Source organism: Lissotriton helveticus, chromosome 12 (assembly GCF_964261635.1).
Source record: "Lissotriton helveticus chromosome 12, aLisHel1.1, whole genome shotgun sequence".
Lineage (NCBI taxonomy): Eukaryota > Metazoa > Chordata > Amphibia > Caudata > Salamandridae > Lissotriton > Lissotriton helveticus.
In genome coordinates, this window is record NC_136073.1 from 785,959,196 (window position 1) to 785,983,007 (window position 23,812).

At 44.4% G+C, this 23,812-nt stretch overlaps 1 protein-coding gene across 1 annotated transcript in view; it reads left to right on the forward strand.

Annotated features, from left to right (window-relative positions):
* The window catches only part of INTS3 (integrator complex subunit 3), a 649,525-nt gene that overhangs the window by 419,416 nt on the left and 206,297 nt on the right, over positions 1 to 23,812 (forward strand). The window contains exons 21-22 of the mRNA XM_078670092.1: positions 1,562 to 1,715; positions 22,127 to 22,195. Of these exons, the coding sequence (XP_078526218.1) occupies positions 1,562 to 1,715; positions 22,127 to 22,195 (223 nt within the window). The remainder of the gene's footprint in view (positions 1 to 1,561; positions 1,716 to 22,126; positions 22,196 to 23,812) is intronic.

A 23,812-nucleotide genomic window follows, 5' to 3' on the forward strand; every position in this document is an offset into this window, starting at 1 on the left:
GGCAGGTGAGGTCGACGGAGAAAATGGCTTGGTTATCCAGCTGAGGACATGGGACACACCCGAGGAAACCCCCCTTATCCCCAGGGAGACCGCCCGATCACTACAGACTGGACCAGAGAAGAGGCGGCTGCACTCGCCGGGTGTGGGTCTTTACACTTTGTATAGCCTTCGCTGCGGCTATCCTGCAACCTGGCAGAGAAGAAACACGTCTAATTGTATGTAAAAAGAGAAGCTTACTCATCGCGAGGGACACCGAAGCCTGAATTACAACTGACGAGCTTCTGTTACAGCACGCTTGAACTCTCCAGAGGGGAAGCGATTTCTATCTCATCTCGGAGAAGATTTAACCTTCTGTTAAAGGTTTATCCCCTCCTAATGAGATTAAACGCTGCCGCTCCTGCCAATTCATTATCTTTTATTGTGTGTGTGTGTGTCAGAGGTACGACCCTTCCCTCCTCCAATCTTCCTCTCCGCATCTCTGCTTCCTTAATTAAAAGCGCTGCTGAAATTAATTCTTGGCAGCCGCTCCCGCCTCGGTGTTTGCATGCACTCAGGATTGGTACAGGCTCCGGTCCCGTGAACCGGGTCCCAGGCAGGGAGCCAGACCGAGCTTCCGTGCTCCCCCCGGACGATTTTAGGTTCTGTTCGGTTGTCTTTGGGGGGCTTTTGAGACTGCCTGGCAGATGGGACTGAAGCTGTCCCGCCTGCCTTCATGTCATGCATAAACATCCCTCTCAGTTGCTTTGCACTGCTCGTTTGTTGTACTGAAACCTGTGTGACCAGACTCTGATCTGGGTGTGGTAGCACCAATGTTGGAGGCAGGGGCGGCTCTAGGCTCATGGCGGCCCTGAGCAGGGAGCGTAGGTAGGGGGCCCCGGAAGAGGGGGTCCGGGCTGGGCGGTGAAGAGGTGGGGTCAGGGTGTTTGGAAGTGGAACAGAGCCGGAGGCTGCCAAATCCCTGCCACTGGGCCGCCACGCAAATATGTATCCATCCTCAGAGGATTATTATATGAAGAATATATATTGGCGGGGTGGTCCCTGGGGTATGGCGGCCCTGTGCAGGTGCACAGCTTGCACATGTCTAAGGCCGGCCCTGTTGGAGGTGCTGAAGCACTGTACATCACGCTGTTGTAGGAGAGCTGGGGTCCTCATAACATGGCCATATAAGTGAGTGACCGTGCAAAAGGCAACAGGCGAGATGGTGAACCTGTGTGCTAATAGAAGCAGGGTTATGTGGGATGAGGGTAAACTACAAATGATTATGGACTAGAGGCAGAAGGGTGAGGTACACAGCCTTGGGATAAAGCAGGAGAAGGCCGAGCGAATGACATCCGGGGAACTCTTCAAAGGATTCATCCAGGATTTGAAAATCAGGGGTATCCAATTGCCAAAAAGGGTAAGACCGATAACTGAGTGACATTTTTGTGATTGGAAGATTGCAAAGGGGGACTTGAGAGTGAAGCCCAGGGAAGGGTGATGCGCAACCAAGGAGTATTCTGCCTCCTTGCTTGTTTCAGGTGTGCCAGAGGTAGTCAGGGTTTGAACTTTTGTTTTCTTTCAGTAAAGCAGCAGCTGGAAAAATGAACCTATACGAGTCCTTTGCACAAGCCACGCAGCTGGGCGATCTCCATACATGCCTGATGATGGACATGAAAGCCTGCCAAGAAGACGATGTTCGGCTTCTCTGTTACCTGACGCCTTCCATTTACACAGAGGTACGTTTCCAACAAGGCTGAAGCCTGCTGCACACACTGCACTCTGTGATGGTTTAATATCTCATTCTGAATCTTGTTTGAGGTCCTTAAATCTCTTGATAATTTAAGCTGGGTCTGCTAGTCCCCGGCATGATTATTTCTACTAGCTTGCAAGTCCTCCAGTAAGGGTTTCTCCTATATTTTTTTTACATTGCCCTCCAGCATCGCTTCTTCTCCAGAATCATACACTGGAAAGTCCTTCATGCTTTATGCAGAAGTACTTTGGAAACACATTGGAAAACCATCTTCCTCTTCAATTATTTTGAGTTTTCACAGTTCATGGGGGCTCTGCCCTCTTCACGACTTCATGCCTGCTAAGTTAATGCCTAGCTCCGAATGAAAACGTTGTGTTCTCTTCCAGGGGATACTCATCAATAGTCATAAGCACTGAATAGTCCCGCCCACGTGCGGGACCCCAGAGCAATAGCCAATAATATGCATATATCTACATATATATATATATATATATATATATATATAATACATATAAATACACATAAAATACCCATATATAGATAATATGCATATACATATACATATGCAGCCTGAAATACACCATACTAGGCTCAAAAACTGCCATTATTGCATGTAAAACTTTTACATTTGCTAAATAAAGACATATACATTACATTATATGATAATGTAAAGAAGAAACACTGCCCTGAGTTTCTTTGAAACACACAACCTTTATTTTCAAAGGTAAAAACAGGCAGGATCATAGAGGCAGATTACCCTAGATAGGCTGCATAGTAACAACTGAAAAAATTGCCGCCGTGCCTTTAAGACCTCCATGAGCCTCCAGGCTCCCATCATGCACCACAGGTGACAGTTAGGTCAGTTCTTTTTTCCGGCTCCTTCTGTGAGGATCCTGGAGCATTGAGCTCGCCAGTTTGTGATATTTTATCACTTTCTTCTGGTATATTTCTAATATTTTCGTCTTCACTCGACGTCTTTAGTCATTGTTTGACTAATTCAACAATTTTTTCCTGGTTTTTGCCTATTTTTCCAGTCATAATGCCGGCCTTATTTGTTAAGTGTCCGGCCTGTGGTAAAAAAATGGCCAAAACAGACCCTCATTCGGTCTGTACTGCTTGTTTACCATCTTCTCACAAGCCAGAAGTCTGCTACCACTGCAGCAAGTTTTCTAACAGAACCCTCAGGGAGAGGGAGAAGAGCAGGCTGCAGTCCCTGTATGACAGAGGAGAAACAGTGAGTGGAAGAGAAGATTTTCACTCCAGGAAGACTTCTTCTCATCACAAAGAGCGCAAGGATAAAGGGGAGAAGAGAAAACATTGGTCTCCTACTCCGTCGAGGGACAGATCTTCTTCCAAGGTACCTCTGTGCTCAAAATCGGTATCCAAATCGCCGTCGAGGCGTCTGTCGACGTCGAAGCATCCTTCACCATCGAAGAAGATCTCGCCATCGAAGCAAGGTGAGAAAAGACAGAGGATGAGGTCTCCTGCGCGTAGGCGGTCCAGGTCTGGCTCGCCTGCGGCTGCAAGAGGTCGGGACTCGACGTCGTCTCATCGACGTCAACTGTCGCCGCTGAGAGGCTCGGAACATATGTCAAGGTCGCCGTTGAGAGGTGCCATGACGTCGAACCGGCCAGCAGGGGTTTCGACGTCGAAGAGCCCCAGCCATTTGGCGTCGAGACATGCGACTCCGAGAAGACCATCGCCGTCGAGGCGCACGACGTCGACACCTAAGAGACCATCGCCGCCGAGGAGGTCGCCGCCGAGGAGGTCGTCGTCGTCGAGGAGGTCGTCGTCGTCGAGGAGATCGCCCTCGGTTTCTCCGGCAGCTAAGAGGCCTAGAACGGTGTCTAAAGACCGGTCTAACATTGCTACTGTGTCTTCTGGGAGTGCCTCTTCCTCCCCTGGACTACAGATTGTGCAGGTCTCTCCAGAGCCCTCGAGAGCACCTTCCCCTCTTCAGCCAACGACTAATATCTCGCCACGATGGCTGGGAGATCTTAAAGATTGGAAGATAAGGAGAATTAATCTTCCAAGGTCTTCTTCTAGGTCACCTGTTACTGAAAGACCTGCATCAAGATCAAGATCGCCCCCAGGACACTCTCCAAAGAGACGTGAGTGTACTCCTCCGAGAAAATCTTCATCAGTGAGGAGACGGTCCTCACACTCTCCTAGATCATCACGTCGCCACTCTTCGAGGAGGCGCAGTCCAAGATCTTCGACAAGGTCTACGAATTCGAAGAGGGACTATTCTCCGACACTGTCATCAACTCCTCCGAGTATGATATCGCCGATTGATGATGTGATTACCTTTAATGAGGTTCTCTGTCGTGGAGCAGCTAAACTTATTATCGAAATGCCAGTCTCTACCACCAAGACGACGGTAATTTTCGAAACTTTGCACCAAAAGCTAACTTCAAGGCCCTTGCTTCCTCTGGTACCAGGTCTGTTGGAGCCTGCGCAGCACAAGTTCCTAACTCCAGCAGTGTTGGGAGCGGTCCCTTCTCGGATCGCTAAGAAATATAAAGCTCCGGACAATGATCCGTTCTTTCTGAGGGCTGAGCCACCACCTGATTCTGTGATTGTCTCAGCGGCATGTAAAAATCAAACAGGAACAGCTTCATCTTCTGTGCCGCCGGATAAAGACAGTAAAGCTATGGACTCAGTAGGGAAGAGAATGTGTGCCACCTCTGCTTCCTACATGAAAGTTGCCAGCGCTTCTGCTTTGCTGGGTTGCTATGACCGCGCACTTTGGGACTCCATGTCTCGTTTCGCAGAAAAGCTTCCTAAAGAAGATAAACACGACTTCCTTGAAATCTTACCTGAAGGTGCTCAGCTTGGTTGAGGCTCACGGGCCTTAAGCCGGAAGCACAGCACCTGATACTTAATATGCCTTTTAACGGAACATCGCTCTTCGGATCTCATGCTGACGATGAGATGGCGCGAATGAAAACAGAGCTCAATACAGTGAAGGCTGTTGGGCTTGAGAAAAGAAAAGATTTCAAGAAAAAATACCGTCCTTACGACCGGAGACCGAACCAGCAGAGGGTTCAAACCCCTCAATGGTCGTCGCAGCAAAATCAAGGAAGATCTCAGTTCTCCCAGCGTCGCCCTGGTAGAGGAAGAGGTGGCATTTCCAGGCAGTCTGCACCTGGAAACAAGCAACAGAACAGAAACAGTGAGCTTTTGCTTCCCCTGGGCCCGTTACCCACTCCGGTGGGGGGGAAGTGTTCGTTTTTGCCTGGAAGAGTGGACAAACATCACAATAGACAAATGGGTTCTGAATATTGTCAGGAATTGATATGCCATCAGATTCAAGTCCCCCCCACCTTCCATTCCTCCTCAAAAGACTGTCACCCATCGTATTCATCTTTTGAGACAAGAGGTGTCGGCGTTACTCATAAAGAATGCCATCGAGGAGGTTCCAAGAAACCAGCGTCGACAAGGCATTTACTCCCGATATTTTCTAGTTCTAAAGAAAGGTCCAAACAAGGAGTTCAGGCCCATACTAGATCTCGGCTGTCTCAACAAATTCATTCGACGAGAAAAGTTCAGAATGCTGGCTTTACATCAAATTATTCCACTTCTGCATCAAGGGGACTGGATGTGTTCCATAGATCTTCAAGATGCTTATTTTCACATCCCCATCGCCCCAAAGCATCGGAAGTTCCTAAGGTTTTGCATCCAAACAAGCCACTTCCAATTCACAGTCTTGCCCTTCGGGCTAAAGTCAGCTCCTCGCACCTTTTCAAAGTGCATGGCAGTAGTAGCGGCTTTCCTGAGGAAGAGACGCATTTCCGTCTATCCTTATCTAGACGATTGGCTTCGAAAGAGTGCGTCACCGATTCTGCTGCAGCAACATCTCAAGTTCTGCATACACCAGCTGCGGAGACTCGGCCTGCACGTAAACTTCAAAAAGTCTATCCTCAATCCAACGCAGAGGATACACTACCTGAGCGCACTTCTGGATTCAAAGGACGCAAAAGCGTATCCTTCGGAGGAGAGACTATCCTCCATTCTCCTCAAGTGTCAAACGCTACTGAAGACTCCTCGACCCACGGCCAGGCAGATGTCGTCTCTTCTAGGGTCTATGGCCTCTTGCATTTTCCTCGTTCCAAACGCCAGGCTGCACATGAGACATCTGCAGCAGTCTCTGGAGGACCAGTGGTCCCAGTTTTCCAATCGTTGGGAGGACAAACTGTCACTACCCCTGTCAGTACAGATCTCCATCCGATGGTGGATGCAGCGGAGTCATCTGGTAGTGGGAGTTCATTTTCAAGAAGACATACCCAGACAATCGCTGGTGACAGATGCGTCCCTTCAGGGATGGGGCGCTCATCTGGGGTCTCTTCAAATTCAAGGAGTGTGGTCAGAGAAAGAAAGACTGTATCATATAAACATGCTGGAACTCAGAGCTGTCCACCTAGCTCTCAAAGCTTAGCTTTCTTTCCTGCGATCAAATCATCCTCCCTGCTTGTTCAAACGGACAATACAACAATGATGTACTATCTGAACAAGCAGGGCGGAACGAGATCCAGACCTCTGTCGCTGGAAGCGCAAGCAATTTGGAAGTGGCTTCTGGCTCGGGGCATGAAAATATCGGCGGTCCATCTGCCGGGTGTCCTCAACGTCCAAGCAGACGACCTAAGCAGGCACTTCGCAGAAGCACACGACTGGGTCTTAAAAGAAGTGGTAAGAGACGTTTTCCAGGCCTGGGGGACACCAGAAATCGATCTCTTTGCAGATGCCGAAAACGCAAAATGCCGCGTCTTCGCGTCCAGATACCCACAACGAGGGTCCAAGGGGAATGCTCTGTGGATGGACTGGTCAGAGACATTACTCTACGCTTTTCCACCGATCCCACTCATTCCCTTGGTGATCAAGAAACTGTACAAGTCCAAGACAAACATGATCTTGGTGGCTCCAGATTGGCCTCGCCAATGGTGGTACCGGGATCTCCTGTACCTGTCCAAAGTACCGCACAGGAGGCTGCCTTGCTATCCGGATCTGCTGACCAGAGCGAACGGCAGGATGTTCCATCCCAACCTGCCGTCCCTGAAGCTAGCAGTGTGGCTCCTGAGTTCGTCCAATACGGACATTTAGGCCTCTCGCAGGACTGTATGCACATTTTAAGAGAGGCGAGGAGAGCTTCTACAAGAAAGTAGTTTGCTTTCAAGTGGAAGCGGTTTTTCATGTGGTGCACTGCTGGAGGTCATGACCCTGTTCGACGTCAAGAACAGGTAGTTACCATACTTACTTTCTTTGGCCAAAGCAGGTTTACAGTATTCTTCCATAAAGGTCCATCTGGCAGCAATAACAGCATATCGAAAGTCCCCCACTCAGGTTTCTTTCTTTCAAATGCCAGTTGTGAAGGATTTTCTGGAGGGTCTCAAGAAGGTTTATCCTCCTGTGAGGGCTCCCTCTCCTCCTTGGGAGCTTAATGTGGTTTTGTCCAAACTGATGGGTCCTCCATTCGAACCTATTCATAAGGCGTCCCTTCAACATCTGTCGTGGAAGGTGGCCTTCCTAGTAGCTATCACTTCTGCGTGCAGGGTGAGCGAGATTCAGGCTTTTTGTTCTACAGAACCTTATCTCGTTTTCCATGCGAATAGAGTGGTGCTTCGGACTCATCCGAGATTCCTTCGTAAGGTAGTCTCAGATTTTCACATTAACCAGTCAGTTATACTGCCTACGTTCTTTGCTAACCCGAACACTCCAGCTGAGAAAGCTCTACACTCTTTGGATTTTAAAAGAGTTCTGAAATTTTATCTTGATAAAACCAAGAGTGTTCGAAAGTCTGATCATTTGTTTGTGAACTACGGCCCTCTGAATACAGGCTTGCCTGCATCTAAGAGGTCCATTTCTAGATGGATTGTGTCATGTATTATGTTATCTTATCAGTTGGCACGGAAGCAGCTCCCGGGCAAGCCTAGAGCGCATTCCACTAGAGGAAAAGCTGCTACGATTGCAATGCTTAAAAATGTTCCAATTCATGAAATTTGTACGGCAGCTACGTGGCGATTGGTTCATACCTTTGCACGCCATTACTGCCTTTATTCTGATACTCAGGCGGATGCTCAGGTTGGTCAAGCATCCCTGAGGAATTTGTTTGGGTAATATTTATTAGTATACTGTTTAGAGAGTCTGGTATTCGTCCGCAGGGTATGGGATGGGCTTGCTATTCTATTCAGTGCTTATGACTATTGATGAGTATCCCCTGGAAGAGAAGGATAAGTTACTTACCTGTAATCCTAGTTCTCTTCCAGGGGTATACTCCTCAAAGTCATAAGCAACCCACCCTCCTCCCCGGGCGAATACCAGGACTGTCTATTTTTACATGTTACCCATGCTGTTATCACACTGTTATACGCCATCCAAAAGAACTGACTTAACTGTCACCTGTGGTGCATGATGGGAGCCTGGAGGCTCATGGAGGTCTTAAAGGCACGGCGCCAATTTTTTTAGTTGTTACTATGCAGCCTATCTAGGCTCAATCTGCCTCTATAATTCTGCCTGTTTTTACCTTTGAAAATAAAGGTTGTGTGTTTCAAAGAAACCCAGGGCAGTGTTTCTTCTTTACATTATCATATAATGTAATGTATATGTCTTTATTTAGCAAATGTAAAAGTTTTACGTGCAATAATGGCAGTTTTTGAGCCTAGTATGGTGTATTTCAGGCTGCATATGTATATGTATATGCATATTATCTATATATATATATGGGTATTTTATGTGTATTTATATGTATTTATATATATATGTAGATATATGCATATTATTGGCTATTGCTCCTGGGTCCCGCACGTGGGCGGGACTATTCAGTGCTTATGACTTTGATGAGTATACCCCTGGAAGAGAACTAGGATTACAGGTAAGTAACTTATCCTTAATGTTGTAGGCTCACTGTTTACTATAGTTGTTTGATGGCCTTTTTTACCATTTCTCCCTGTTAGGTATTTTCTGCACAGCGTTGTGCTTGAGAAATCTATTGTTTTAAATATAAACTTAAAAGGGACTTGCATCCAGCCTCCTCTCTTTCCTGGCTTCTCATTGGTTCCTGTGCGTGCCACTTACCTTTCCTGCATTCCTATTGGCTGCTGCGTATTTTCCTGCATTTACCAATGCTTGTTCTGCGTCTGCTTCTCTTATCAGTTTCCCGCCGCCAAAATACTGTTAACATCCGCTTTGGTGGATCTATATTTTCATAAAGTTTTGCCTATTACGCTTGCATATTTATGTAACATTTGATCGCCCGGAGAGATTGAGTGATTTGCATAGAATCACAGGATGTTGGTGGCACAGCGGAGATTCGAACGGGGATCCTCAGCTCTCGAGTCAGCAGCTCTGACCACTGATCCAAACCCTCCCCACTTCCATGTTACCTGTCTGGGAGCAATTTAGTTCTCGCGGACGATGATTGATGAAATCAGCTCTTTATTCATTACATAGGCGAAACGATGCATTACCAGTGCTTGTGATATTTATGGTGTATCGAGCATTTGGTAAAATAAAAGGTTATTTGAAAATTCCCTTGTGTCAGGCTGGGATTTTTTCAGTATATTACTCTAGGACTGAATTCAACAGTAACTAGAGCTTGTTATCATCAAAACTCCCCCTGTCCTTCATTTTCCCGAATCTAACATGCATCTTTTTAGTTGTATATATCTCTGCACATGTAGCATTAGGGAGTCCTTCATCATCCCTATTCAACATTTAAAGAACAGCATATATTGAAGCTGTCCTGCCTGCATGATTTGTGGCTGATGTGTAGTTCAGTTCTCTAGTGAGCACCGTAATGTTTTCATTTTGCAGAGGGGCGACAAAGAAGAATAAGATAGGCCAATTCAAATCCTGGGCCCAATGTGGCCAATGGGCATTGTGATGACGCTTCTCACCTAGGTTGTGTACATGACACTGATGTCCTCAACTGTCAGCAATCCTCAAGTAAATGACAGAAAGTGCTATGAGGGTTGTGTACTATAATTTCAAGCTGGATTGAGACAAACCATGGAAAATGCCCAGTAATGGTGACGAGGAGTCAAATGTACAGGAAGTCGATATCAAGAAATGTTGAGGAGGAGGCTCAAAAATAAAACAGTTCAATGAATGGGAAAAAGAAAGAAGCTGCAGCTCTGGGGGAGAAGAAATCAGTCACACAGAGAGATCAAGACACAATGGGAATCACTGATCGCACAAGGGTAAAGGTAGTTATTTTGCCAAACCATAACTCTCACCCAGGAGGGTATTGAATTAATTCAGTCAGGGTGCTTCTCAAGGAGCATGGCTAAAAAGTTCAAGGCCCCCAACCTCCCCCATCACTTCCCCATCACCTAATTTTCCTTTCCCCACAAGGCCAGGGATTATTCACCTTATTGTTAAAATAAAATTAACAGAATTTATAAAGCGCACAAGGCCCATGGGCGTCTAGGCGCTGTAGTGTTGCCAAGCTGAATAGTGAACTGATTAGAGTACTTCAAATTATACTGCGCCTATTTTATCGAATTAACCGCCAGGTTTTTAAGGCTTTTTTAAAAAGGAGATGCATCTTCAGGGATGTAAGATGGCAGGAGAGAGTATTCCTGAGCCTTGCCGCAGCAACTGAGAAAGCTCTGCCTCCACATTTCGTCTTCCGGACTCAACAGTATAATCCAATTTTGGTTGGTTGAGCTGAAATTTCTAGCAGGTACATACCTTTTGAACATGGGTTTTAAATCCTTTTAAATCCGATACGTTCTCCTTATAGAGTGCTTTATGCACCATACACAAGGTCTTAAACTGGACAGGTTTCTCTACCGGGAGCCAGTGGAGGTCTTGGAGTCCTTTCAAACACCGAATGCCATTTTGGAATGTCCAGCGTGAGCCATGCCATTGCATTCTGCACAAGTTGCAGCTTTGCAAGAGTTGACTTGTTGGCCTTAAGGAAGATTAATTACAGTAATCTATCCTCGAAGAGACCCAGGCAAGAGCACCGTTCTTATGCGCTGGGAGGACAATCAATGGGAATATCTTCCTCAGCATTCTAATCTTCTAGAAACAGGCTTAGACTGTGCCCATAGACTGCTCACTATCCAGAAGGACACCTGGATTTTTAAGTGTCTACTGGAGTCGGAGGTGTACCTAGCGTGTCTGACCACCAGTTGCTGTTCCAAATTGAAGAGTGACCTCCAAATAGAAGTACCTCTGTCTTCTCTTCATTTAGTTTAAGGAAATTCTTGGCCGTCCAAGATGCTACAGCCTTCATGCAGAGATTAAAATTGGCTGAAGTATCCTTGGTGTCTTTCGAGATTGACACAGTGATCTGAGTATCATTGCCATATGACGCTACCTCTAACCCAAAAGAATGAACAAGCTTAAGCAGTGGGGACACGTAAAGATTGATTAAGGTGGGGCTCAGAGAAGAGCCCTGAGGGATCCCAAATGGCTCTAAGCGAAACTGGTTCATTACCACCGTTTAAGATCTCACAGTAAGAAAAGAGGACATCAGATTCAGAGCTGTGTTTTTAATTCCTAGTTCCTGCAGACGATTCATCAGCAGGGTGTGAGAGATGATATCGAAGGCCGCGGACAGATTCAACAGGATCAGTCCAGCTGCCCGCCCTGCTCCAACCAGGCGTCTGATGCTATCAGAAGCAACTACCAGAGAAGATTTTGTTCCATAGTTTCTACCACAGTTGTGTTGCGACACATCTAGCAAACCTGGCTCCTCCAAAAATCCCATCAATTTTTGATGAATGTGTTTCTCCGGAATCTTTGCTGGGACACGAAGCAGAGAGATAGACCTAGATTTGGCTTCTTGAGTAGGGGACCTATTACGCCCTGTTTCCACATCAGTGGATCGTGCCCTGTCTTAAAGACTGTGTACATATTTGCCATTTGAGGCCGTATTTGCCACCTAGTGCAAAATATTAGCGTAGCAGGACTCCTGCGTAGATCCCGATTTAGTATTAAGGAGTAGTGATTCCGTTAGATCTTGCGTCAGAGGTGCAAAGACCTCCAGTGTCTGCACATCCTGCTCCTTCACCTCTGTGGTTGCTATCGAGCATTGCTGCAATTCCCTACTGAGGCTGGGGGAACCATCCTCTGTTGCATTATAGGCATCAAGCTCCACATAAATAGTTGCAATGTTATGCTGAAAGATGTCAGTAAGCTTGTTTCATAATCCTTGTGAGGCCTCTGTTCCTGAGCTCTCACATGCTATCCCTTCCAGATGGCCCTAGTACATTAACTTATAAATAATGGCCAGACCTCCTCCTGGTCTTCCTATCATATCAAGTCTTAGGATTGAGTATCCGGAGAGAACTGCATCAGCTAGGTCCGGGCCAGAGGCTTCATTGGCCCAAGATTCTGTGATAAATGCCCAGTCCTGGCGGTGGGTCATCATAAATTCAGGAAACTCCATTTTATGTTTTACCAGGGTAGTGCATTAAGTCACAGTTAGCTGATCTGGTTTGACTTATTACTGCCTGATATGTGCCACATTGCTAAAAAAAATTGATTTGGGATGTAAAAATTGGGCTTTTAAATAGTGGTACTCCAAAAATCTGCTTAAATAGTTGTGTTCACTTCACGGAATACTCTTCCTCAATGGAGGTTTCACCCTCACGCTCCTCTGTCGGCTGCAGCTCTTCAGGGGCCGTGTGTTGCGGAAGGAGGTTGCTGTTCTGCTGCCACTTCCTGGTTGAAGGTGGGTTCAGCTCTCTAGTCGTTCTCTATTCAGACGACTATGTCATGTACTGGGAGCGGACGCAAATGCGCCTGCAGTGCCTTCAGTCACTAATAGCTGAACTGGTTAGGCATTTTACTGCTTTGTTATTTGCGCTACATTTCCCTATATTTTTAATTTGGGACGTCAAAATTGTGCTTTTAATATTGGTGCTACACAATTGTGCTTTAAATAGTTGTGTTCACCTCGCGGAATAGGCTCCATCAACGGGGGTGGGGGTTGTTTTGTAAAATCTGAGAACACCAAATGTGACTAATCCAGGTTAGAGTTTCAAGACTAACGAGAGAAGGAATAGTTGAAAGTTGTTTCGGTCCTACAAGAAAACCTTCCTCTCTGTGAGGAATGTTGTCACTCTGAAATTGGTGCTCAAACATATAACAGCAACTAACTCCCATCACAAAAGGCAAGGCCTATATCCTTTATTAAAGGAGCAAAGCCCACTACTCTAACTCATTTAGACAAGGTAAATTCAGATTTTCCTGTCCCCAGCCCCCCATTACACAAGTTACATTTGGTACGTTTTTGGACGGCTTGGCTGCAAATTCTTTGTGGCCTGTGGGTACTCAAGCCTGGCAATGACCTCCACAGTGGCTTCCAGTCAGCTTGACCACTTGATCAGGGTCTGGCGCTACTCTTTATTTGGGAAGTTCATCCGCCACCTAAGTGGGGGGGGGGGGGGGTAGTGGCTAGCCTTCTTCTAGGAACTTTGGCCTTGTCCTAGGTTTTTAGGGGTGGTAGAAAAATCTGGACCCTGGTAAAGGGTTTCTCCTTGCTTGTGGTGGCGTACAGTCTTTATAGAGGCCCAATGCAACACAGACTTTCTGGCCATAAAAAGCAGAATCCACCTTTGCGGGGCCTTGAAGGCAAGCCAGGGAAAACTTTAAAGTTGATGTCTCTTCAAATTATTTCTTCACTCGAATTAGGGTTATCTTGAGCATATACCCCTCTCTTTTCTGGGCTTTCCATTCAGGTATTTAGAGATATAGTTTCGAAACTGGTCGATGTGTTCTTTTATAGGTACAACTATGAAGGCGAGTCCATTTTACCCTGGTTGCCAGGAGAAGGCCAGAAAAATATAGGAAAGGGTGTGTTCAGGGTAGTAATAGGAACGCTAGTTAAGCTGGGAATGGTTTTCCACCATCCAGACATCTACGGGTTAAATGTAGGGACCCCTTGAAAAATGACAGCCGTTTCTCATGACTGGTATGGGTAAAGATAACCTGCAGGGCGACCATATTTAGCTCACTTCTACATGTTACTACCACTGGACCTCCAGTCGCCCTGCACACGGTTTTCCAGTCCCATACACAGAAAACACATTCTGCTGTGTCCAATGCACACGTTTTAAGGAATGCAGGGACCCTAGTTTTAGGGACTCAGTAGAATTTGACATGGCGAGCTTGGAACTAAAACAACAGTGTCCCCAAACAATCGGCCGTCTGCAACCCAAAACCTATTTTCGATAACTTACTTAGTTGAGGGACAGCACTGTAAAACTACCAATCCCCTTTTATCACCGGCACAAATTAGAAGTTCTAATTTTTTATGAGGTTGCATATGGATACCAGCATGTGTGACCTTGCAAAAATAGCTGATGATTACAGTCTGAAAGCTGAAAAGTTGACCATGCCTCTTAGGTAGCAGTTGAACTAAACTACACACTCTAAACCAAGTTGTGCCTTGTTGGGGGTTACTTTAAAATAAATATTTGCTCTATATATATATATATATATCCTGGCTTGTCTCCCATTGGCTGGTTAAATAGTGCAGGCTTCCAACTGACGTCAGCTATATCAAATGCTGTAAAGGGGGGAAAAAACTTTTCAACATAAACATTTTCGAAAAGGCATGAGAAAAGTCTGCATTTTTTCATTTGAATTTGTTGTAGATTCACAAGCTGTGCTTGATGTTGTCGTCTAGTGGTTTGGTTGATTGTTTTGATCAAAGCGTAAAAACTTTGGCGCCACCTTTGCACGCCATTACTGCCTTTTATTCTGATACTCAGGCGGATGCTCAGGTTGGTCAAGCATCCCTGAGGAATTTGTTTGGGTAATATTTATTAGTATACTGTTTAGAGAGTCTGGTATTCGTCCGCAGGGTATGGGATGGGCTTGCTATTCTATTCAGTGCTTATGACTATTGATGAGTATCCCCTGGAAGAGAAGGATAAGTTACTTACCTGTAATCCTAGTTCTCTTCCAGGGGTATACTCCTCAAAGTCCTAAGCAACCCACCCTCCTCCCCGGGCGAATACCAGGACTGTCTATTTTTACATGTTACCCATGCTGTTATCACACTGTTATACGCCATCCAAAAGAACTGACTTAACTGTCACCTGTGGTGCATGATGGGAGCCTGGAGGCTCATGGAGGTCTTAAAGGCACGGCGCCAATTTTTTTAGTTGTTACTATGCAGCCTATCTAGGCTCAATCTGCCTCTATAATTCTGCCTGTTTTTACCTTTGAAAATAAAGGTTGTGTGTTTCAAAGAAACCCAGGGCAGTGTTTCTTCTTTACATTATCATATAATGTAATGTATATGTCTTTATTTAGCAAATGTAAAAGTTTTACATGCAATAATGGCAGTTTTTGAGCCTAGTATGGTGTATTTCAGGCTGCATATGTATATGTATATGCATATTATCTATATATATATATATGGGTATTTTATGTGTATTTATATGTATTTATATATATATGTAGATATATGCATATTATTGGCTATTGCTCCGGGGTCCCGCACGTGGGCGGGACTATTCAGTGCTTATGACTTTGATGAGTATACCCCTGGAAGAGAACTAGGATTACAGGTAAGTAACTTATCCTTAATGTTGTAGGCTCACTGTTTACTATAGTTGTTTGATGGCCTTTTTTACCATTTCTCCCTGTTAGGTATTTTCTGCACAGCGTTGTGCTTGAGAAATCTATTGTTTTAAATATAAACTTAAAAGGGACTTGCATCCAGCCTCCTCTCTTTCCTGGCTTCTCATTGGTTCCTGTGCGTGCCACTTACCTTTCCTGCATTCCTATTGGCTGCTGCGTATTTTCCTGCATTTACCAATGCTTGTTCTGCGTCTGCTTCTCTTATCAGTTTCCCGCCGCCAAAATACTGTTAACATCCGCTTTGGTGGATCTATATTTTCATAAAGTTTTGCCTATTACGCTTGCATATTTATGTAACATTTGATCGCCCGGAGAGATTGAGTGATTTGCATAGAATCACAGGATGTTGGTGGCACAGCGGAGATTCGAACGGGGATCCTCAGCTCTCGAGTCAGCAGCTCTGACCACTGATCCAAACCCTCCCCACTTCCATGTTACCTGTCTGGGAGCAATTTAGTTCTCGCGGACGATGATTGATGAAATCAGCTCTTTATTCATTACATAGGCGAAACGATGCATTACCAGTGCTTGTGATATTTATGGTGTATCGAGCATTTGGTAAAATAAAAGGTTATTTGAAAATTCCCTTGTGTCAGGCTGGGATTTTTTCAGTATATTACTCTAGGACTGAATTCAACAGTAACTAGAGCTTGTTATCATCAAAACTCCCCCTGTCCTTCATTTTCCCGAATCTAACATGCATCTTTTTAGTTGTATATATCTCTGCACATGTAGCATTAGGGAGTCCTTCATCATCCCTATTCAACATTTAAAGAACAGCATATATTGAAGCTGTCCTGCCTGCATGATTTGTGGCTGATGTGTAGTTCAGTTCTCTAGTGAGCACCGTAATGTTTTCATTTTGCAGAGGGGCGACAAAGAAGAATAAGATAGGCCAATTCAAATCCTGGGCCCAATGTGGCCAATGGGCATTGTGATGACGCTTCTCACCTAGGTTGTGTACATGACACTGATGTCCTCAACTGTCAGCAATCCTCAAGTAAATGACAGAAAGTGCTATGAGGGTTGTGTACTATAATTTCAAGCTGGATTGAGACAAACCATGGAAAATGCCCAGTAATGGTGACGAGGAGTCAAATGTACAGGAAGTCGATATCAAGAAATGTTGAGGAGGAGGCTCAAAAATAAAACAGTTCAATGAATGGGAAAAAGAAAGAAGCTGCAGCTCTGGGGGAGAAGAAATCAGTCACACAGAGAGATCAAGACACAATGGGAATCACTGATCGCACAAGGGTAAAGGTAGTTATTTTGCCAAACCATAACTCTCACCCAGGAGGGTATTGAATTAATTCAGTCAGGGTGCTTCTCAAGGAGCATGGCTAAAAAGTTCAAGGCCCCCAACCTCCCCCATCACTTCCCCATCACCTAATTTTCCTTTCCCCACAAGGCCAGGGATTATTCACCTTATTGTTAAAATAAAATTAACAGAATTTATAAAGCGCACAAGGCCCATGGGCGTCTAGGCGCTGTAGTGTTGCCAAGCTGAATAGTCAACTGATTAGAGTACTTCAAATTATACTGCGCCTATTTTATCGAATTAACCGCCAGGTTTTTAAGGCTTTTTTAAAAAGGAGATGCATCTTCAGGGATGTAAGATGGCAGGAAAGAGTATTCCTGAGCCTTGCCGCAGCAACTGAGAAAGCTCTGCCTCCACATTTCGTCTTCCGGACTCTCAACAGTATAATCCAATTTTGGTTGGTTGAGCTGAAATTTCTAGCAGGTACATACCTTTTGAACATGGGTTTTAAATCCTTTTAAATCCGATACGTTCTCCTTATAGAGTGCTTTATGCACCATACACAAGGTCTTAAACTGGACAGGTTTCTCTACCGGGAGCCAGTGGAGGTCTTGGAGTCCTTTCAAACACCGAATGCCATTTTGGAATGTCCAGCGTGAGCCATGCCATTGCATTCTGCACAAGTTGCAGCTTTGCAAGAGTTGACTTGTTGGCCTTAAGGTAGATTAATTACAGTAATCTATCCTCGAAGAGACCCAGGCAAGAGCACCGTTCTTATGCGCTGGGAGGACAATCAATGGGAATATCTTCCTCAGCATTCTAATCTTCTAGAAACAGGCTTAGACTGTGCCCATAGACTGCTCACTATCCAGAAGGACACCTGGATTTTTAAGTGTCTACTGGAGTCGGAGGTGTACCTAGCGTGTCTGACCACCAGTTGCTGTTCCAAATTGAAGAGTGACCTCCAAATAGAAGTACCTCTGTCTTCTCTTCATTTAGTTTAAGGAAATTCTTGGCCGTCCAAGATGCTACAGCCTTCATGCAGAGATTAAAATTGGCTGAAGTATCCTTGGTGTCTTTCGAGATTGACACAGTGATCTGAGTATCATTGCCATATGACGCTACCTCTAACCCAAAAGAATGAACAAGCTTAAGCAGTGGGGACACGTAAAGATTGATTAAGGTGGAGCTCAGAGAAGAGCCCTGAGGGATCCCAAATGGCTCTAAGCGAAACTGGTTCATTACCACCGTTTAAGATCTCACAGTAAGAAAAGAGGACATCAGATTCAGAGCTGTGTTTTTAATTCCTAGTTCCTGCAGACGATTCATCAGCAGGGTGTGAGAGATGATATCGAAGGCCGCGGACAGATTCAACAGGATCAGTCCAGCTGCCCGCCCTGCTCCAACCAGGCGTCTGATGCTATCAGAAGCAACTACCAGAGAAGATTTTGTTCCATAGTTTCTACCACAGTTGTGTTGCGACACATCTAGCAAACCTGGCTCCTCCAAAAATCCCATCAATTTTTGATGAATGTGTTTCTCCGGAATCTTTGCTGGGACACGAAGCAGAGAGATAGACCTAGATTTGGCTTCTTGAGTAGGGCACCTATTACGCCCTGTTTCCACATCAGTGGATCGTGCCCTGTCTTAAAGACTGTGTACATATTTGCCATTTGAGGCCGTATTTGCCACCTAGTCCAAAATATTAGCGTAGCAGGACTCCTGCGTAGATCCCGATTTAGTATTAAGGAGTAGTGATTCCGTTAGATCTTGCGTCAGAGGTGCAAAGACCTCCAGTGTCTGCACATCCTGCTCCTTCACCTCTGTGGTTGCTATCGAGCATTGCTGCAATTCCCTACTGAGGCTGGGGGAACCATCCTCTGTTGCATTATAGGCATCAAGCTCCACATAAATAGTTGCAATGTTATGCTGAAAGATGTCAGTAAGCTTGTTACATAATCCTTGTGAGGCCTCTGTTCCTGAGCTCTCGCATGCTATCCCTTCCAGATGGCCCTAGTACATTAACTTATAAATAATGGCCAGACCTCCTCCTGGTCTTCCTATCATATCAAGTCTTAGGATTGAGTATCCGGAGGGAACTGCATCAGCTAGGTCCGGGCCAGAGGCTTCATTGGCCCAAGATTCTGTGATAAATGCCCAGTCCTGGCGGTGGGTCATCATAAATTCAGGAAACTCCATTTTATGTTTTACCAGGGTAGTGCATTAAGTCACAGTTAGCTGATCTGGTTTGACTTATTACTGCCTGATATGTGCCACATTGCTAAAAAAAATTGATTTGGGATGTAAAAATTGGGCTTTTAAATAGTGGTACTCCAAAAATCTGCTTAAATAGTTGTGTTCACTTCACGGAATACTCTTCCTCAATGGAGGCTTCACCCTCACGCTCCTCTGTCGGCTGCAGCTCTTCAGGGGCCGTGTGTTGCGGAAGGAGGTTGCTGTTCTGCTGCCACTTCCTGGTTGAAGGTGGGGTCAGCTCTCTAGTCGTTCTCTATTCAGACGACTATGTCATGTACTGGGAGCGGACGCAAATGCGCCTGCAGTGCCTTCAGTCACTAATAGCTGAACTGGTTAGGCATTTTACTGCTTTATTTGCGCTACATTTCCCTATATTTTTAATTTGGGACGTCAAAATTGTGCTTTTAATATTGGTGCTACACAATTGTGCTTTAAATAGTTGTGTTCACCTCGCGGAATAGGCTCCATCAACGGGGGTGGGGGTTGTTTTGTAAAATCTGAGAACACCAAATGTGACTAATCCAGGTTAGAGTTTCAAGACTAACGAGAGAAGGAATAGTTGAAAGTTGTTTCGGTCCTACAAGAAAACCTTCCTCTCTGTGAGGAATGTTGTCACTCTGAAATTGGTGCTCAAACATATAACAGCAACTAACTCCCATCACAAAAGGCAAGGCCTATATCCTTTATTAAAGGAGCAAAGCCCACTACTCTAACTCATTTAGACAAGGTAAATTCAGATTTTCCTGTCCCCAGCCCCCCATTACACAAGTTACATTTGGTACGTTTTTGGACGGCTTGGCTGCAAATTCTTTGTGGCCTGTGGGTACTCAAGCCTGGCAATGACCTCCACAGTGGCTTCCAGTCAGCTTGACCGCTTGATCAGGGTCTGGCGCTACTCTTTATTTGGGAAGTTCATCCGCCACCTAAGTGGGGGGGGGGGGTAGTGGCTAGCCTTCTTCTAGGAACTTTGGCCTTGTCCTAGGTTTTTAGGGGTGGTAGAAAAATCTGGACCCTGGTAAAGGGTTTCTCCTTGCTTGTGGTGGCGTACAGTCTTTATAGAGGCCCAATGCAACACAGACTTTCTGGCCATAAAAAGCAGAATCCACCTTTGCGGGGCCTTGAAGGCAAGCCAGGGACAACTTTAAAGTTGATGTCTCTTCAAATTATTTCTTCACTCGAATTAGTGTTATCTTGAGCATATACCCCTCTCTTTTCTGGGCTTTCCATTCAGGTATTTAGAGATATAGTTTCGAAACTGGTCGATGTGTTCTTTTATAGGTACAACTATGAAGGCGAGTCCATTTTACCCTGGTTGCCAGGAGAAGGCCAGAAAAATATAGGAAAGGGTGAAGGGTGTGGTCAGGGTAGTAATAGGAACGCTAGTTAAGCTGGGAATGGTTTTGCACCATCCAGACATCTACGGGTTAAATGTAGGGACCCCTTGAAAAATGACAGCCGTTTCTCATGACTGGTATGGGTAAAGATAACCTGCAGGGCGACCATATTTAGCTCACTTCTACATTTTACTACCACTGGACCTCCAGTCGCCCTGCACACGGTTTCCCAGTCCCATACACAGAAAGCACATTCTGCTGTGTCCAATGCACACGTTTTAAGGAATGCAGGGACCCTAGTTTTAGGGACTCAGTAGAATTTGACATGGCGAGCTTGGAACTAAAACAACAGTGTCCCCAAACAATCGGCCGTCTGCAACCCAAAACCTATTTTCGATAACTTACTTAGTTGAGGGACAGCACTGTAAAACTACCAATCCCCTTTTATCACCGGCACAAATTAGAAGTTCTAATTTTTTATGAGGTTGCATATGGATACCAGCATGTGTGACCTTGCAAAAATAGCTGATGATTACAGTCTGAAAGCTGAAAAGTTGACCATGCCTCTTAGGTAGCAGTTGAACTAAACTACACACTCTAAACCAAGTTGTGCCTTGTTGGGGGTTACTTTAAAATAAATATTTGCTCTATATATATATATATCCTGGCTTGTCTCCCATTGGCTGGTTAAATAGTGCAGGCTTCCAACTGACGTCAGCTATATCAAATGCTGTAAAGGGGGGAAAAAACTTTTCAACATAAACATTTTCGAAAAGGCATGAGAAAAGTCTGCATTTTTCATTTGAATTTGTTGTAGATTCACAAGCTGTGCTTGATGTTGTCGTCTAGTGGTTTGGTTGATTGTTTTGATCAAAGCGTAAAAACTTTGGCTGTCAGTAGTATTTTGCTTTACAATGTCTCCCCTTCGATTGATATTCTTTTTTAATTATATGTAATTGTTTTTTGATGCAATCTTTTAAATTATTTTGTATGTATCGTGCATGTACTTTTTAGGTCATATTGACCGAAATAAAGTTGATTGAACTGAACTGGATATTCCACAATGCCTCTTGTGCACCAGTGCCAACTTGAAGTGGCTTTTATTAAAACCACTGTGTAATCTATTAGGACACAGTAAGAGAAAGATAGTAAGGCAGCGTTTTGAAATCTGTAGACCAGACTGTTAATAGAAGATGTTCTCATGACTTTCATATTTTTTTATATAGTTGTGAAAATCAGAAATCATTTAGCGTGCTTGCACCTTTTTTTATCCATGCATTGGAAATTGCTTTGTAGAAGATATGCCACGAGGCTGATGCTGCAAATATAAACTTGACTGCAGTTCAAAACTCTATGCATTTCAAAGATGAGCACTCAAAATGGTCCTCCAACCATCATGTGTTACATGTAAGCATGGTAAGCATTCAGCAGGAGTTCAGCGAGATTAGGGAATGCTAAGAAGACACTGTCAAGTTGGCAATTAGGTGGTTCTAGGCCAAAGCCTTTCCAGTCCCCATCAGCCTTACCTTGCTTCATCAACATAAAGATAACTTTTGTCCCTGATGCCGAGAGGTCACTCCAGAGAACTGATTTCTGTATCATGTGTTCAATTTAATGAAGACCTTTTGATATGCTTCAGGATGCATGGTTGTGATTACAGGCCATCTCACATTGCTCCAACTAGAGATGCAGGCCCTTAAACACCAGCATACACAACAGCTTGCACCTTCAACAAAGATTCATTGTTTTTCAAATTAATAAGCACTGAATTGGACCAATGCTCTGCCCAAGATGCCGTAGAAAGAGATCAATTCAAAATTATATTTTATCAATCCATCGAGAAAGTTTAACAGACCATGTTCTAGGCCATGTACTAAACACCCATCTTAGTTATTCACCCTAATTTAATAGTATTTGCATGACTGATAGTTTTTCCCATTTTTGCAGTTTCCAGATGAAACCCTGAGAAGTGGTGAGCTGCTGAACATGATCGTCGCTGTCATAGATTCTGCGCAGGTAATATTTGTAAGATGAAGGTTGTTTTTTTGGAGTGCAGATTAAAACAAGTGCGCTTCTCTAGAAATGTTTTCCTCCTAACAAGTTTTCTGTGCACCCTTTTCCTATTTAACTTGGCCCATCCCACACTTCTGTTGTGCTCCTGTCTGTAATCATCACTCTATATGCTTTCCTTTCCTCTCATTCTCCTCGTTTCGTTCGTACCTTCCTGATCTCTGACATGGTATGCACATCATTCTTTTCTTCCGACCAGTAAGTCTCTCTGATGCTGATATCGTTGTTGCTGAAGCCTAGAATCATATTGCGCTCTACCAGTGTAGCTCTTTACCTAGGGATTCCTGACAATCATCTATTTTTCAGGCTCCTTTATGCTTCTCCTGACAAGCAAACACAAATTGTATTTCAAATGTGCTCTACCACCTGTCCTCCAACCATGGAAGTACAAAATGTTTTCCCTATCCTAGGAATGAGATCTTCAGTCATTGTGCAGTACTTTTTTGATGGTACTCCAACAGTGGCTTTTGAATCTGTTTGAGGTACCTGTAGGTGACAGCCCAATCAAAGATTCAGAGGGTGGACGTGTCACATCTGAATTAGAGCAGATTCAGTCCGTCACATCCTCAAATCGATTTTTTTTTAACTGATTTCACCAGGGTAGCAGTGGATAAGACACCATTGATTCACCCAGTTGATCTGCATTCACTTTAGAATTACAACCAGCAAAGCAGGTTTACTTCGAGAATGTTTTAATTAGGATGAAAATGAAAGTGCATTTGATGCAATTTAAACAATTCACTTGGTGTTTGTAATGTATGTTAATGGAGGTTAGAGTCTCCATCATCATTGATGTTCATAAACATTGAATATCAACACCAGCGTGCGATCTTGGAGGAATTGCATTCTGGAAATTTCTTTACCAGCAGAAACATAATTTAAATGCATTTTCTTTTTCCAAATCTGATTAGAATTAGAACACAAGTCTCATTATCCAAGTAAGACTTAATCACCTCCGTCTGGATCATTTTAAGAAAAGGAACAAATATTAGAAATTGGTCTAGGTAGGTATTAGCTTCATTCCTGATAACGTTGTCCGTTCATGTTCTGGTCCCATGAGCAGGATCTCAGAGCTTTGAGCTCTGTTGCTTACCTTTTACTTACATTTACTCACAAGAATATTTTTTTTCCTCACACCTGATTTACCTTTTAACATCTTTTGACATTTACTTGTTTTTTTCTACTGCTTTTACTAGCTAATGCTAGTAATTTAGTATGCTTCTGTGTTCGTTAATGAGAGAAAAGGGTCAAGAAAAAGACCCATGTAGTCTCTGCATTGTTTTCCTGAATCACACACTGTAGGAATGCTTCTCTGCTTGAAAGTGTTGTGTATCAGCTGAAAGGCATGAGTTGCAAGGGAGGCTCAAAGACTTTAAAAAATATATGCTGCTGTATAAGCTTTCTCGTGGTTTCAGCTAACCTGATTCTTTCCCAACAAGTCTGCCTTTCCAGTATGTGAGTGAGGAGGGAGATAGATGCTTTCAGTGCCTTTGCACATCTCAACTGCCTTTTTGGCATCTCGAACCAGTTAAAAAACTCCAGATTTAGACTGGTGTCTGGGTA